Source organism: Carlito syrichta, unplaced genomic scaffold (genome assembly GCF_000164805.1).
Source record: "Carlito syrichta isolate Samal-C Ts95f unplaced genomic scaffold, Tarsius_syrichta-2.0.1 Scaffold21242, whole genome shotgun sequence".
In the NCBI taxonomy this organism is placed as follows: domain Eukaryota; kingdom Metazoa; phylum Chordata; class Mammalia; order Primates; family Tarsiidae; genus Carlito; species Carlito syrichta.
Window position 1 is genome coordinate 124,237 of NW_006965338.1, and position 15,030 is coordinate 139,266.

At 41.7% G+C, this 15,030-nt stretch overlaps 1 protein-coding gene across 2 annotated transcripts in view; it reads left to right on the forward strand.

The window, feature by feature from the left end:
- Positions 1 to 6,715: 6,715 nt before the first annotated feature.
- Positions 6,716 to 15,030, forward strand: part of GPCPD1 (glycerophosphocholine phosphodiesterase 1) — a 57,623-nt gene continuing 49,308 nt past the window's right edge. Inside the window, exons 1-2 of one of the 2 annotated variants that reach the window (XM_008062876.2) lie at positions 6,716 to 6,794; positions 10,894 to 10,990. In XM_008062876.2, the coding sequence (XP_008061067.1) occupies positions 6,746 to 6,794; positions 10,894 to 10,990 (146 nt within the window). In that variant the 5' untranslated portion in view covers positions 6,716 to 6,745. Of the gene's footprint in view, positions 6,795 to 10,812; positions 10,991 to 15,030 lie in introns of those variants that run through there. The other variant, XM_021713886.1, reaches the window with a different exon arrangement.

Below are 15,030 nucleotides of genomic sequence, written 5' to 3' on the forward strand. Positions count from 1 at the left end.
TTGACGTGGCCTGCGGGGAGTCGGTGGCAGGACGCGCCGGTCGACTTTATTGTTCGCCGCCGCGGTTCCGCCGGTGCCCGGCGCTCAGTGTCCTCTGCCGAACCCGCGGGGTCGCGGCTGGCCCGCAGGCGTGGAGCGGGGCCCCGCCGCGGGGGTGCGGGGTGCCGAGTTAGGGAACAAAGAAGCAAGACGTGCAGGGGGGCTCCCCAGGGCGCTCGTTCCCGCAGCGCTGCCCTCGCCCACCCCACTCGCCATCCCCGGGCAATTCGCCGCGGTTGACAACTGCTCATTTTCGGAAAGTGCCTCTTCGCGTCTTGCGGGGCGTGCTTGTGTAGCAAAGTGCCTCAACTCGGAGGTGGCTCCAGGAATAGTCATCGCTGCCCTCCATACAGTTTCAAGACTCCCGACCTCCTCTCTCCAGAGCTCTCCTTTTCCTGGAGATCTCCAGACGGCCCTGCTGACGTTGGGGAGAAAGCCTCCATCCGTCAGGGGTGTCATCGTCAGCCCTGTCCCCAGGCTGCACGGCCCACGTATAAATACGAAATCAGGCCTGAATTCAGGCACGAAATGTAGAGAATTCTTTCACCTTGCAGCAGCTTTTGAGCCGGGTGCAGCGCCAACGTAACGCGACTGATCCGACCGAGCAGGATGTTTGGACCTGATGTTTTTTCTTCGTGCACTTTTGTGTCTCCCTCCTCGTTTCCTGCACAGATCCTACCCAACAACTCTGGCTCTTGGTGCTTCGCCTTGCTACATTTGTGACAGTTGTGTGACTTAACTAGAAACACGTACAAGCTGCCAGTCTTTTTTCCCCCAGAATTCCTAACGTTGTGGATACAAGTAACACAAAATAAAGCAAACTGCACATGATTCAATCTATTCCTGACTTAGAAAGAGGAAGAGCCGAGAACGAGAGAGAACCAGTATTCTAGACGAAATTTAAAACTGCAAATCCGATGTAGGAAAGCTGGACCCAGAGAAATAATGACCACAAAAAGAAAAACCGTGATAGAGTGGGCAAAATTTGATATGTACGTTGATGAATTAATTCCTTGTATAGAACGTAAACAGGAAACGTGTGAAATATATATGCGAAAATAATATGAAGATAAAATGAAATGGAAAACGTTTGGGAAACTTACTGCATTGTTGAGAAAGTTGATCAAGGAATTAACTTGGCTTAAAGAAATCCACTTCAGAAATGCCTTCTGAATAAACCATTAATATCTGCATACCTTTGAGTAAAATATAGACTAAAAGTATGCTAGAATTAGAATGGTGGGATCATAATGATCTTCCACCAAGATGAGCAAAAATTAACTCGAAAATGTAGGCATTTCGTATATTCCTTTATTTCAGCTAGTTGTGAGGATCAAAGTTACTGGGGTCTGGAAAAGAGCAAGAAGAATTGGAAACAGCTTACTTCCTTGGAAAATATTTGAAATAAATCAGAGGTGTTCTTTTTTGGCCAGAAAAAAACACTTTTGTTAAAAATATTGGACTTCAGTTTAGCTCTAAACTAAATGTTCCTGTACCTGAGTTTACTTAAATCTGTTTGTTCCCCAAGCTGGTAAACCAGTAAGGTCATGTATTGAAGTTTATTTGAGAAAAAGAGTAAAATTTGCCTTGCCAGAGAGTGTGAACTCTGAATTTTTAAAAAATATAAATGAATTGCATTGTCATATTTTGCTAATTGCTTGAATCTTTTGAAAAAGGTTAAAATGGTGTTAAATAATACACAGAATCTCAGATGAGAATGCTGTTTTTAGTATTTGTCTTAAAGTACAAAATGAAGGTTATATTGAAAGTAACAAAAACCTGTCTGAGGAAGTATAGTCTGTGTATGAGGTGATAGGTGAGCTGATTATCTGTATGGTTAAACAGCTCATTGCGTTAAAGGACTAGCACTTTTCATTTTACTCTCATTTTGTGTATTATCTGGAAGACTTCCTCCCTTCAAGTTGGGATTTTTTTTTTCTTGTATAGAAGAGGAAGAAGTATGGGTGTGTGTACAAACTTTTCATTCCACACAGAACTGTTTTTTACTCTGTCACTGCTGTTTTGGTGGTAACTGGGTGCCAAAATTATATGCTTCAGCACTGCACCAGAATTTTGGCTTCTGTCCATAATCAAGTAAATTGCCATCGGAGCTGCTCCCCAGGCTTTTATTTGGTATGGTATTACATTTGGGGGTGGGGGTGGCAGGTGAAAATTGAACCAGATTGCTTGACTTTGGGTACTGTAAATGGAAGACGACGTTTTGTTGACTTTGGGGAGGTTTTTGGGAGGTGTTTTTGTGTTGTGTATATAGCTTTGTAGAGTACATTTACTGCAGCTGTTTACTGCCAAGTTACTGTAGTCACTCACATAAACAACTTTAAGAATGACTCAGTTTTAATAATCAGTTGATATCCCTTCTATTAGATTTACATAAGTTTTCTATTTGTCTTAATGTAGAAGTCTAGAGACAATTTTGTACCAGCTGTTGATGTTAATGCACAGGAATAATTAACATCTGATTTCCCTTAAATTGTTTAAAATGGTTATTTTAAATTGATTGACAGATAGCTGAACACCAACTATGTAATGTAATCATGTAGGTTGTCCGTAGTTGAGAACTGTGGTAGTAAACAGGGAGTGAAAGTACATGTTATAGGTTAAGGTTGGTCATTCAGCCCTTTTCCTGGGTGTTAGAATTTTTTGCTGTCTCTTAAGATTATTTCAGTAGCCTAAATTCCAAGCCCTTTTTTTTACTAGCCTTAAATTTTCTTGATATGTTATATCTTACATATATCTTAAATGTAAGATGCAGCTGTGTGTGTGTGTGTGTGTGTGTGTGTGTGTGTGTGTTGGAGTCTCACTGTTGCCCAGGCTGGACTGCAGTGGCATGCTCGTGGCCACCATGTGCCTTGACCTGCAGGGCTCAGGCGATCCTTCTGCTTCATCCTTTCCAGTAGCTGGAACTACAGGCACCTGTCACCATGCCTGACTAGTTTTTTTTTAATTTTTATTATTGTAGAGACAAGGTCTCGCTGAGTTGCCCAGGCTGGTCTTGAACCCCTGGCTTCAGGCAGTCCTCTCGCCTTGGCCTCCCAAAGTGCTGGAATTACTGAGCCACCATGCCTGGCCAGATTGTAGTGCTTTAACAAACCATTTTATTTTTTAGAAAAAAGGGCATACACACTCTTAGTGCTATATTCATATTCGTATCAATGTTATGTTTAAAGGGAGCTATTAAGATTGTCCAAGGGGCAGCAATTTACAGCTATTTTTTAGGGTTACAGCATTCTTGACCAGTGCTAGAAGTCGATGTCGGTTCTATAAATAGATCATATTTACTTTTAGATGCAGAAAGTAGAATATCTTAGGAATTATTTTGATCAAGGGCAGGTTTTCTTTAGTGCAGTCTTGGATTTTCTAACCACAGTGGTAGAGTAGCCAGATAAGGAATTCTTCATCCAAATGTGACATGACACCACATTGACTGATGGTCTTGTGCCCTCTCACTCTCTCTATGAATGCTCAACATTATACACTTAATAAAAATATATGTATTGAGCATTTAAATTTTATAATTGGTGTAAATGTAATGATAAGTGTGTAGCTAACACTGAACTTGGACTCTTGATCCTCATAATGGCCCTCCATAGATATTATAAATCCTGATGATGTTTGAAGCCGGACAGTTATTTGTGGAGGATTGTTCTATGCATTGTATGGTGCTTATCAGCACTCCTGGCCTTTATGCAATAGACACCAGGAGCATCACTCCCAATTGTGACAACCAAAAATGTCTCCCGTTACCAAATATCCCCTGGAGGGCAAAATTGCCTTCAGTGAGAACTGCTGTAGATCTGTCTGTCTTGACTGGGAAGTGTAGTTAACTGTGGGTAATGATGTTCATTAAATGACACTGCAGAGTTACAAATGTGCTGGGGTGGGGGAGGTAGGTTGGAGGGAGCAAAGGAGAAGTAGAATGAATAGCTATGGAAAGTACTTTAGGGTTGTTTTGTAAAATAATAGTAAATGCAAATAAAATTTAAGCTGGTAAATTCATGGAAATACTACAAACTAAAGATTTGATTGGATTTCTTTTAGGAGCATTGGTGGAATGGGGTACAAAAGTTTTTTGGAGGATGTTGGAGAAGTTACACAGAATATGATGTGTCTTTGTGTGGAGTATGTGTTCTTTCTCCATTTAAGTTATATAACTATCTTGAGGTGTATTATTTATATGTGTATATATTTTAAAAATTTATTTAGAGTCAAGGTCTCACTTTGTCACCCAGACCAGAGTGTAGTGGTAGGATCATACTCACTGCAGCCTCAACCTCTGGGGCCCAGGTGCTCTTTCCACCTCAGCCTTCCCCGGCCCTATTTATTATATATATATATATAACTTTTTGTAGAGACCAGGGTTGTTGCTTAGAACTCCTGTCCTCAAGCGATTCTCCTGCCTTTATCTTCCAAAGTGCTGGGGATTAGAGTTGTGATCCATGATGCCCGGCTAATATTTATTTATTTATGAATTGCAGTCACACTCTGTCGCCCAGACTGAAGTGCAGTGGCATGCTCATAGCCACCGCAGCCTTGGCTTGCTGAGCTCAGGCGATCCTTTGACCTCAGCCTTCCAAGTAATTGGAACGACAGGTTCACGCCTCCACACCCGGCTAATGTTTATTTATTTATTGTAGAGACAAGGTCTTGCCAAGTTACCCAGGCTAGTTTCAAACCTGTGGGCTCAGGGACTCCTCTTGCCTTTGCCTCCCAAAGTCCTAGGATTACAGGCGTGAGCCACCATGCCCGGCTTATTTTTAAAAATATCTATTTTCTATCTTTCTTCTGGTAGATTAGTTAGGGGATGGTAAGCAGATTTGTTTGACTGAGACAGACAGGAAAGATGGAAAAACTAGGTGGAGAGAAAATGTGGATAATTAGCAAAGAACCTTACAGGCTTAGTTAGAGTTTAGAAATTTTCCCTCTCTCCATTTAAAAAATCTTCTCAAATTTCTCTTACCATGGAGTTTAGATTTCTATAAATAAAGTGATCTAAGCCAAGGATGTGAGGAAGAATATTCTAATTGACATAAACAGATGTGAGGTCAGTTAGATATAATCAACAGGATTTTGTAATAGTTGGTAGGTAGAGACAAGACTCTAACTTTGAACCTTTTGAACTTGAGTAATGATAGTGGTATGGTTAATAAAGAGAAAAATCTCTGAGCGTTGTGGCTCATACCTATAATCCCAGCACTTTGGAGGCTGAGGAGGGGGAATTACTTGAGCCTAGAAGTTCGAGACCAGCCTAGGTAGCACAGCGAGACCTTGTCTCTACAAAAAAAAAAAATTAGCTGGGCATAGAGGCACACACCTGTAGTCCCAGCTACTTGGGAGGCTGAAGCAGAAGGATTGCCAGAGTGCAGGAGGTTGAGTCTGCAGTGATCTGACCACTGCACTCCTGACTCAAAAAATAAAAAATAAAAGGAGGAAATCTGAAAAGTTGTTTGTGGGAGAATAGTTTGTTTGTATTTAGTGATACTTTACATTGTGTCTTAGAATCAGATTCTCAAACTTGTTGTAGAATATAATAATAGTTTCAGTGGGTGTTACTTAAATTCTTTGGTTACTTCCTTGTTATTAAATTTGATACCTTGTTACTAAAGCAGAAATCCTTTCTTGAGTCAAGCTTTTTTCCATCTATAGTTTTTGTTTTGTCTTTTTTAGTTTTTTTTTACCTCCACCATGATAGTATATGATCCTGATCAGGAAAGATAGGTTGAGTTCAGAACAGCTGCTTATCAAGATGTGGCAAGATAATCTTGACTCCTTAAATAAAAAGTCTGAGCACTTTTTGTTTTGCAGTGTGTATTTGTGGTCCATACATCCTTTTTTTTTTTTTTTTTTTTTTTTTTTTTTTTTTTGAATTGGAGTCTTTATCATCCAGGCTGGAGCCAGTGGTATAATCAAGGCTCACTGCAGCCTCGATCTTCTGGGATCAGGCAATCCTTCTGCTTAAGCCTCCAGGTAACTGGGACTACAGGCATGTGTTCCCACACTCAGCTAATTTTTAAATTTTTGTAGAGATGAGTTCTTGCTATGTTGCCCAGGCTGATCTCAGCCTTCTGAGCTCAAGTGATCCTCTTGCGTCGGTCTCCCAAAGTGTTGGGATTACAAGGCATGAACTATGACTGGGGCATGGTGGCTCATGCCTATAATCCCAGCACTTGGGAGGCTGAGGTGAGAGGACTGCCTGAGCCCATGGGTTCGAGACCAGCCTGGGCAACTTGGCAAGACCTCATCTCTACAGTAATCAAAAAATTAGTGGGGCATGGTGGCATGTGCCTGTAGTTCCAGCTACTTGAAAGGTAAGGTGGAAGAATCACCTGAGCCCAGCAGGTCGAGGCTGTGATGGCCGTGATGGCCGTGAGCGTGCCACTACACTCCAGCCTAGGCAACAGAGTGAGACTCCCAACTCAAAAACAAAAAACAAAAACAACAAGGTATGAACTACCACATTGGCCATTTTTGCTTTTTAACCTATTTCTTTTTCTCCCTCTCATCAGTTAGGTTTTTTGTTTTGTTTTGTTTTACTATAAAGACATTAAAGAGTCCTTTTTAAAAAAAATAAGTATAGTTCTTCCTTTAACTTTTTTCTTGATGGTAACTATCTAATGCTAATATTTGAATATAAATGGAAGCTTTTCTTTTTCTTCCTAGCTTGACATTCTAAAATAAATCCATCAGAATGACACCTTCTCAGGTTACCTTTGAAATAAGAGGAACTCTTTTACCAGGTATGTAAAGTTCTACTTTAAACAACTTTTTAAATTAAATGAGCATTTTTCTTGTCTAGATTATCTTGAGTATAGAGTTGATATTAGAATGTGCCTGATGTTTAGATGAAAATATCTTTAGGTCTTGCCTGATATCAGAAATATGCTCAGAGCACAATAAACTCACCGACACCAAAAACCTTATCTTATCCTCATGTTTTCCAAGAAAGCTGTGAATTTAATTTTGCACAGGACAACGATGACTGGACTGAGATCTCTAGGTAACATGAAAATGAGGGACATTTTGTTAATGCAAGAAGTTGGTGAAATGTTTGACTGAGATAGCTTTGTTCCTACTTGTGAATTTGTTTTTAGCTTCATTGTATTTTTTGCTGTTTGTTAGATAGCCTGTCAAAAAAGTACCTCACACCTGGGTTGCATACCTACCTGTTTTATAGACTCTGGCTATGCTGGCCTTCTTTCAGTTCCTCAAATCTGCTACATTCCTTCCTCCTTTCTTTCTCTTTTGACTTTCTCAAGTTCTGTTTCCTCTGCCTAGATCTGTGCCCACTGCACACTTTCCTGTTGTCTCCCACACTTCACTAGGTTAGGGCCCCTGTGAGATTCTCTGAGGGCTTTTAGCACTATTTTGTAGCACCTCTTAGAGATTTCATAGAATTATTTGAGTAATTTTGTTTGTGGAGAGATTATAAACTCTGAAAGCATGACCTTGTTGATGCTGAATGCTACACCTAGCACAGTGCTCGGCTCAGAGCAGGAGCAAAGTATATATTTGTTCAAAGAGTGAATGAATTATTTACTCTGTATCTAACATCTTTGTTCTAGCACTCATTACAGCAGTTGGCAGAGTGTGCCCAAATGCAATTTTTTTTAGCTTTCTTTTTATTATTTTATTGTTTTTTTTATTTTAAAGATGTGGGGTACAATTCAGGGTTGGGTATACAAATGTTCATTTTGCAGGTGCCCTTGTTGATGAAGTCCCCCCCCCAACAAATTCCCTCTACTGCCAATTCTTTTTTTATAGTATTATGATAATTGTTCTGTGATAGATCACTCAGTATTATAGACTCTAAGTCCATCCAGGTTGCTGTGAAGTTCATGATTTTGTCCTTTATAGCTGCGTAATATTCCATTGTGTATATGTACCACATTTTTTTTAATCCGGTCCTCTTTCAATGAACAGCGTGGTTGGTTCCATGTTCTTGCTATTGTGAACAATGTTGCAATAAACATACTGTGTACAGGTATCTTTTTCATAGAGTGATTTGAATTCCTCCAGGTATATTCCCAGTAGGGGGATTGCAGAGTCGTATGTAAGGTCGATTTTTAGATCTTTTAGGAATTGCCACACTTTTCCACAGAGGCTATACTAGTTTATACTCCCACCAACAGTCGTAGAAGTGTTCCTTTTTCCCCTCATTCTCTCCAGCATCTGTTGTTTTTTGATTTGTTGATGATGGCCATCCTGACTGGAGTTAGGCGGCATCTCAGTGTAATTTTAATTTGTATCAAATGAGAATTCTTAACCAAGATGATCTGGTACAGTTGTACCTCTGGGCAGAATTCTGCATATTGAAGATTACCAGTCAGCTGATGGAGTGGCTTTCTTGGGCCAGGTTCTCACCTCTGGGCCGCCCTGTTACTTTCTATGGAGAGAAGACCAAGAACTATACTGAACCCTTTCAGAGAGTTTTAGGCAGGCAGTTTAATCTAGAGGGAGCTGACCATGTCAGGCAAAGGGACTGACCCCAAAATGAGTCACAGCAAGTCAGCTTGAGGAGGGCACACTCATTCTCAGGGTTTAGAGGGAAGGAGAGAATGGTGGACATGGATGTAGATGACTCTAAGTGGGGAGGAGGAGGACTTAGCAGGATAGGGAGAGGATGTTGGGGAAGTGTCTCCCACCTCAACTCCCCCATCACCTTATTTCCTCATTGCACAAGAGGAACGGTTCTCTGCTGAATGTGGTGAGGTAGGGAGTGCAGAGGGAGTGACCTTGGAAGAAACTAGTGAAAGAAAATGTGGAGGTGCTGTTCACACATTCCTTAGTTAGCATCAAATCTGTGTAATCTTGTAGATGAGGGCCAATTACAGAAAGAAGTCTGTTTGTTCTGGTGAAGTTTCCTTATTTTCAGAAGCCATATTGCCAGGAAATCAGCAGGAAGAGAAGGTAACACTGTGGGAGGGAATTGGTAAGATGCAGGGGCACCTGTAGGAAGAAAGGGAACCAGTGAGCTCCCATTTCATGTTTTCCCTTTGGGGTCTACAGTTTTTTCAGAGCTGAGAGTAGCCTGCTGTTTTGTGTGGGGATAGGAAATAACTTGACTCCATGAGTTTTAATGATACCTTTCTTAGTAAAGGAAGTATCATGGGCCCAAATCAGGGATTTTATGGCAATATGCACTTGGGAGCCAGGAGCCATAACATATGCCATCCATATACATAGCAGCTTAATGCTTTTGGGAATGACTGCTTACCCTTTGTCTTTAGCTCCATGGTTTATCCCCCTCCTCTTTTTTTTTTAATTAGGGAAGTTAGTGAGACCGAAGTTAATTGCAAAAAAATCTGGTTACTTTAATGATTGGTGAGTATTTTGAAATGAAATCTTTAAACTTAACCATGCCATATTTCACACACGTGTATTTTAGAGCCTTGATATCTGAATGACTCTCATACTTGAAATTTTAGTTAAGTTTTATACAGTTCAAGCTTATAGAATGCTCGTGCAGGTGGCTAACGCTGACTCTAATTCTAGAGCAGTGCTTCATGCTTGGAAGCCCAGCTGTTTTCAGACTGTGAAGGAGTTTGTCTTGAGCCAAATTGGCATTTAGACTCAATTCATTATCTTTTTCTTTATGAATTTTAATTATTCAGCATGTGTTGATATGTTAGTCAAAGACTTTCACATACTTATATCCAAGTATATTCTGCTGAATACACAAAACTTAGCAAGTACAGGATGGTAAGTATATGTTGGTTTCTAAAGTCTGCTGATAAGACATGTTCAGAAGAAATATCAGTCATTAATTTAGTAAGAGGTTCTAGATTCTTCACTGTGTATATGTCTTTGAGGAGTGTTTTTTTTCTTTCTTTCTGTTTTTTCAAGTCAGGGTCTCACTTTGTCACTTAGGCTGGAGTGCAGTGGCACAGTGCACAATCATGGTTCCCTGCAGCCTCGATCTCCTGGGCTTATGCAATCCTTCTGCCTCAGCCTCCCAAGTAACTGGGCTACAGGCATGCACCATTACGCCTGGCTAAAATTTTTATTTTGTAGAGATGAGATCTTGCTATGTTGCCAAGACCAGTCTCAAACTCCTGGGCTGAAGCAGTCCTCTGGCTTCAACCTTCCAAACTATTGGGATTACAGGCATGAGCTGCTGTGCCCAGCCTTGTCCTTAATCTTAAGCTTGTTAATGGCTGTTGTTTGAATTTCTGGAAAATACTTATTAATATTTCTTTTTATTGGAGTTGGAGTCTCACTCTTGTTGCCCAGGCTGGAGGGCAGCGGCACACTCATGGCCACCGCAGCCTCCACCTGTTGGACTTAGGCGATCCTTCTGCCTCAACCTTCCAAGTAGCTGAAACTACAGATGCACGCCACCATGTCCGGGTAGTTTTTGTGATTTATTGTAGAGACACGGGTTCAGGCAATCCTCTCACCTCAGCCTCCCAAAGTGCTGGAATTACGGGCTGAGCCACCGTACCTGGCCTCATTAATATTTCTTTAGAATACTTACATGCAGTTAGTGTTTGCCTGTTTAATTTGGAGGCTGCCTTGAAGGCAGCTGTGGTTTGATCACTGTATTCTTGGGTGTCCATTATTATGGTGAGCAGTAGAACAAATGAAGAAAAATTTATCTCTGTGCCTTCCATCTTTTCTTTGGCTTTGGTTCCGGAGAGGTGTCAAATTAATACACAGGTGTAGTGTGTGGTACCTGGGCCCAACACTAAACCTCCAGTGAGACTTTTCCAGCTCTGCAAAAGGAGTCTCTACATCAGTTTGAACTAATGCAACTGACTGCTCTTTTCTGGTGTCCCGAAACTGAAATGTGAAACTTTCCTACTTGTCCCACTGTAACTGTTTATTCTTTTTCTTTAGGAGAAGTTTTTGCAATATGTGGAAGCTGTGATGCTTTGGGTAACTGGGATCCTCAGAATGCTGTGGCTCTTCTTCCAGAGAACGAGACAGGTGAAAGGTAAGCAATGGAAATGTCAGGTTACAGAGTAACTGTGACATTCACATAATCAACTTTTAGGGGCTTCTAAGGTACCTTGGTATTTTTTTTTTTTTTTTTAGTTTTAATTTTTACCAAAGTTGTCACATTGCATAGTTTAAAGAGTGAAATAGTTTTGCAAAATTTGTGTGAAAAATTAGGTTCCTCTGTTCCTTAATCTCAACCTCAACTATCATTTCTTGACTGGTTCTTTAGGTACTTCCTACTATATTTCTAAATAACGGGCTTGTTTATTTATTTTTTATTTTTTAAGTCAGGGTCCCACTCTTGTAGCCTAGGCTGGACTGTAGTGGCACATTCACCGCTCACCATGGACTCTATCTCCTGGACTCTGGCAATCCTAGATCTCAGCCTCCCAAACAGCTGGAACTACAGGCTCGCTACACCACGCCTGGCTAATTTTTTTTTTTTTCTTTGCAGCGACGAGGTCTTGCTATGTTGCCCAGACTAGTCTTGAACTCCTGGGCTCAAGCGATCCTCCTGTCTTAGTTTTCTAAGATGCTGGGATTACAGGTGTGAGCCACAGCTCCTAGCTTCCTTTTTTATTTAAACAAAAATTTTTAGGCGTTATCATTTGTCTTCTCCTTATGTGTTCTTTTTTTTTTTTCTTCTTTTGAGTTGGAGTCTCACTCTGTCGCCCAGACTGGAGTGCAGTGGCCGCTCCCGGCCACCGCAGCCTCGCCCTGCTGGGCTCCGGTGATCCTTCCACCTCAGCCTTCCAAGTAGCTGGAAGTACAGGTGCGCGCTACCACGCCTGGTTAATTTTTTAATTTTATTGTAGAGATGAGGTCTTGCCTGCCCAGGCGAATCTCGAACCCGCAGGCTCAGGCTATCCACTCACCTCAGCCTCCCAAAGGTGGTGTTCTTGATAAGAGATTTGCTTTAGGAAAAACTTTCCTAAACCATGTTTTCTTCTACTTCACACCAACACAACAATCGTCTACACAGAAGACTTTGGTGACCAATGTGGAGATTTTCCTTTACTCACCAAGCAGCGGATGCCAATTGGGCATTCTCTAATTCAGTTCTGACACTGTTTACCTAGAGGTAGTGTCAGATTCTACAGGGCGAGGGCTCAGTCCTCAAAACTGCCTCCCTCCCCCAGATGCCAGTCACAATTCCAGGCCTCCAGAACTTCTGGCTGACTGGCTTCATGTTGGGGTTCCCATGACTTCTTCTTTGGATTTGATTACTTTGCTGAAGTGGCTCACAGAACTCAGGAAAAGGCTTACTTACATTTGCAGTTTATTATAAAGGATCTTGCAAAGGGTATAGACGAAGATATGGGAAAGGGCTGTGGAGTTTTCATGCCCACCCTAGGTGTGCCACCTTGCAGGAACCCCCAGGAGTTCAGCTATCTGGAAGCTCCCAGGACGCAGTCCTCTTGGGTTTTTTTTGTTGTTGTTGTTTGGGATTTTTTTGAGTTGGAGTTTCACTCTGTTGCCCAGACTGCAGTACGGTGGCCGCTCCGGCCACCGCAGTCTCGACCTGCTGGTCTCCAGCAATCCTTCTGCCTCAGCCTTCTAAGTAGCTGGAACTACAGGCGCGTGCTACCACACCCGGCTAATTTTTTATTTATTGTAGAGATGAGGTCTCGCCAAGTTGCCCAGGCGGGTCTCAAACCCGCGGGCTCAGGCAATCCACTCACCTCAGCCTCCCAAAGGCGCGGGATTACAGGCTGAGCCACCGAGCCCGGCATCCTCTTGGGTTTTTATGGAAGCTTCATGACGTCAGTATTCCTTCTCCCAGTGTATAGGGTAGCGCCCTGTCTGGGGAGAGTTAGAATCCTGCCTTAGGGAAGGAGTAAGTCACAGAGATTCTGTTTCTGAGGACTGTCACACCTAACATCATAACAAAAGACTAACAAGGGCTTTGGGAGTTATGAGCTAGGAACTATGGGTGAAAACCGATATATATCATAACACCACAAGGTCCAATTAATTTTTGCTTTTGCCTATAAAATTGTTTTCTTCAGAAGTATATGGTGCTCAAAGGAGCAGGTTATGGAACACATACTTAGATAGCTTATGTAAAGAAATGTATTTACTAGCATCATTAAATCTAGCACGAACTTAGCATGGGTCGGGAAAGGGGGATCTGGGTGTCTGTCACGTTTCTGCAGTTAATAGCAATCTTGGGCAGAACCAGTGTCCTCAGTTGCCTCATCTACAGAGTATAGGGGTTAGAATAGAATCAGTGGATATCAACAAAGGTGGCTCTACCCTCTGTGGAGACTTGGAAGTGTTGTGGGTTGTCCTATGTAGCATACATATACATCCAGAGTCCCTGTGGGGAAACACCAGATTAGGTGATGAGTCTCTTTGGACTCAAATTCTCTTTTCCTGTAGACTAGGGCTGCTAAAAATGTGGCCTGCGTACTAGTGCGAAAATTGAGAGCAAGCATTTAGAAATGTGTTTAACAGTTTTACTCCATACATGTCATTGTGGACACATCTCATTGAACTGGGTATGTAGACCACAAGTATTGGTGGCCACATGGGTTGGATAAAAACAGCAAGCAAAAACTGGTATTTTACAGCAGATAGATTGAGGGGCACTGATGGCTAAACAAAGGAAAGTAACAAATGTCATAATGTAAGCTAACGAAAAGAAAACAAACACTGAACACCTTTCTGCATGTCATTCGTGTGACATTTTCTCGGCCAATTCTCAGCTATTTTTGTAAGTAGAGTTCGGTTGGTAAATAGTATTGGTATGCATTCTTCACTAGTCTCTTATGGACTAGTGTTCCCTTCAGGTGGCTGTTTTTTTCTTGGTTTTCAGACAACCCACTCCTTTGTGAAGTGAAAACAATTGTCTTTCTGAATTTGTCCCTAAAACACACCTCTGTCTCTCTTAAGTCAGTTTTCAACTAGTTTGGTCAAAGTGATGTGAGCAGAAGTGAGACAGCATTTAACTACTTAACTTTAAAGGACCAGCCATTTATATGTTGCTGATATACACTGAAATGTAATTGATTCACATACAGCAGGTAAGACTGTTTTACAAGGGACAAAGGAAGTAGATGATACAAGATAACCTGTTTTCCTGTGTTTTAGCACTGTGTTTCTTTGGATTTCAGTGTACTCTACATCTAAGTCCTCTGTATTTCTCTTTTCACCATCTCTTGCTTTCCTTACAAGCTCTCTCTACCAACAGGCTCATGGCAGCCAGAGCTGTCTTCCAATTCTTTTTTTTTTAATGCTTTTATTTTTATTTATTTATTTATTTATTTATTTGAGTTGGAGTCTCACTCCGTCGCCCAAATTAAAGTGCAGTGGCCGCTCCCGGCCACCGCAGCCTTGACCTGCTGGGCTCTGGCCATCCTTCCACCTCAGCCTTCCAAGGAGCTAGAACTACAGGCGCGCCCTACCACGCCTGGCTAATTTTTTAATTTATTGTAGAGATGAGGTGTCACCAAGTTGCCCAGGCGGGTCTCGAACCCTCAGGCTCAGGCAATCCACCCACCTCAGCCTCCCAAGGCGTGGAATTACAGGCTGAGCCACCGAGACCGGCTCTTCCAATTTTTTTCTACTTACAGATAATTTGAAGTCATGGCGTTGTTTCCCAGTACTGCTAAAGATGTGAGTCACCTGTGGTTTTATTTGCTCTTCTTGTAGATTTTATGGTATTTTGGGAGAGGTTATGAAAGCAATTCAAAATCAGGCAGCTGTACAAAACCACCTCACTGCCCTTCTTTCATGGTTTTTCTTGAATCTCATCAGATTGTGTTCCAGTCTTCATTTCACTGAACAGTTCTATTTCATGCTTAGCTTTGCTGCATTTGCTTGAAGAGGCAGGGTAAAAAAACTCATTGCTTTGCTTCCTCTATTTCTTATTTTCATTTAATGGTTCTTAACCAAAGATACATATTAGAGTCACTCAGGAGGATTTTTAAAACGTACACATGCCTGGATCCTCTTTCTGAACATAGAGAAATTGTGGATGAGTGAGGGGTCACAGCACATTTTTCAAAGTTTACTATGCACACATGTGGGCTA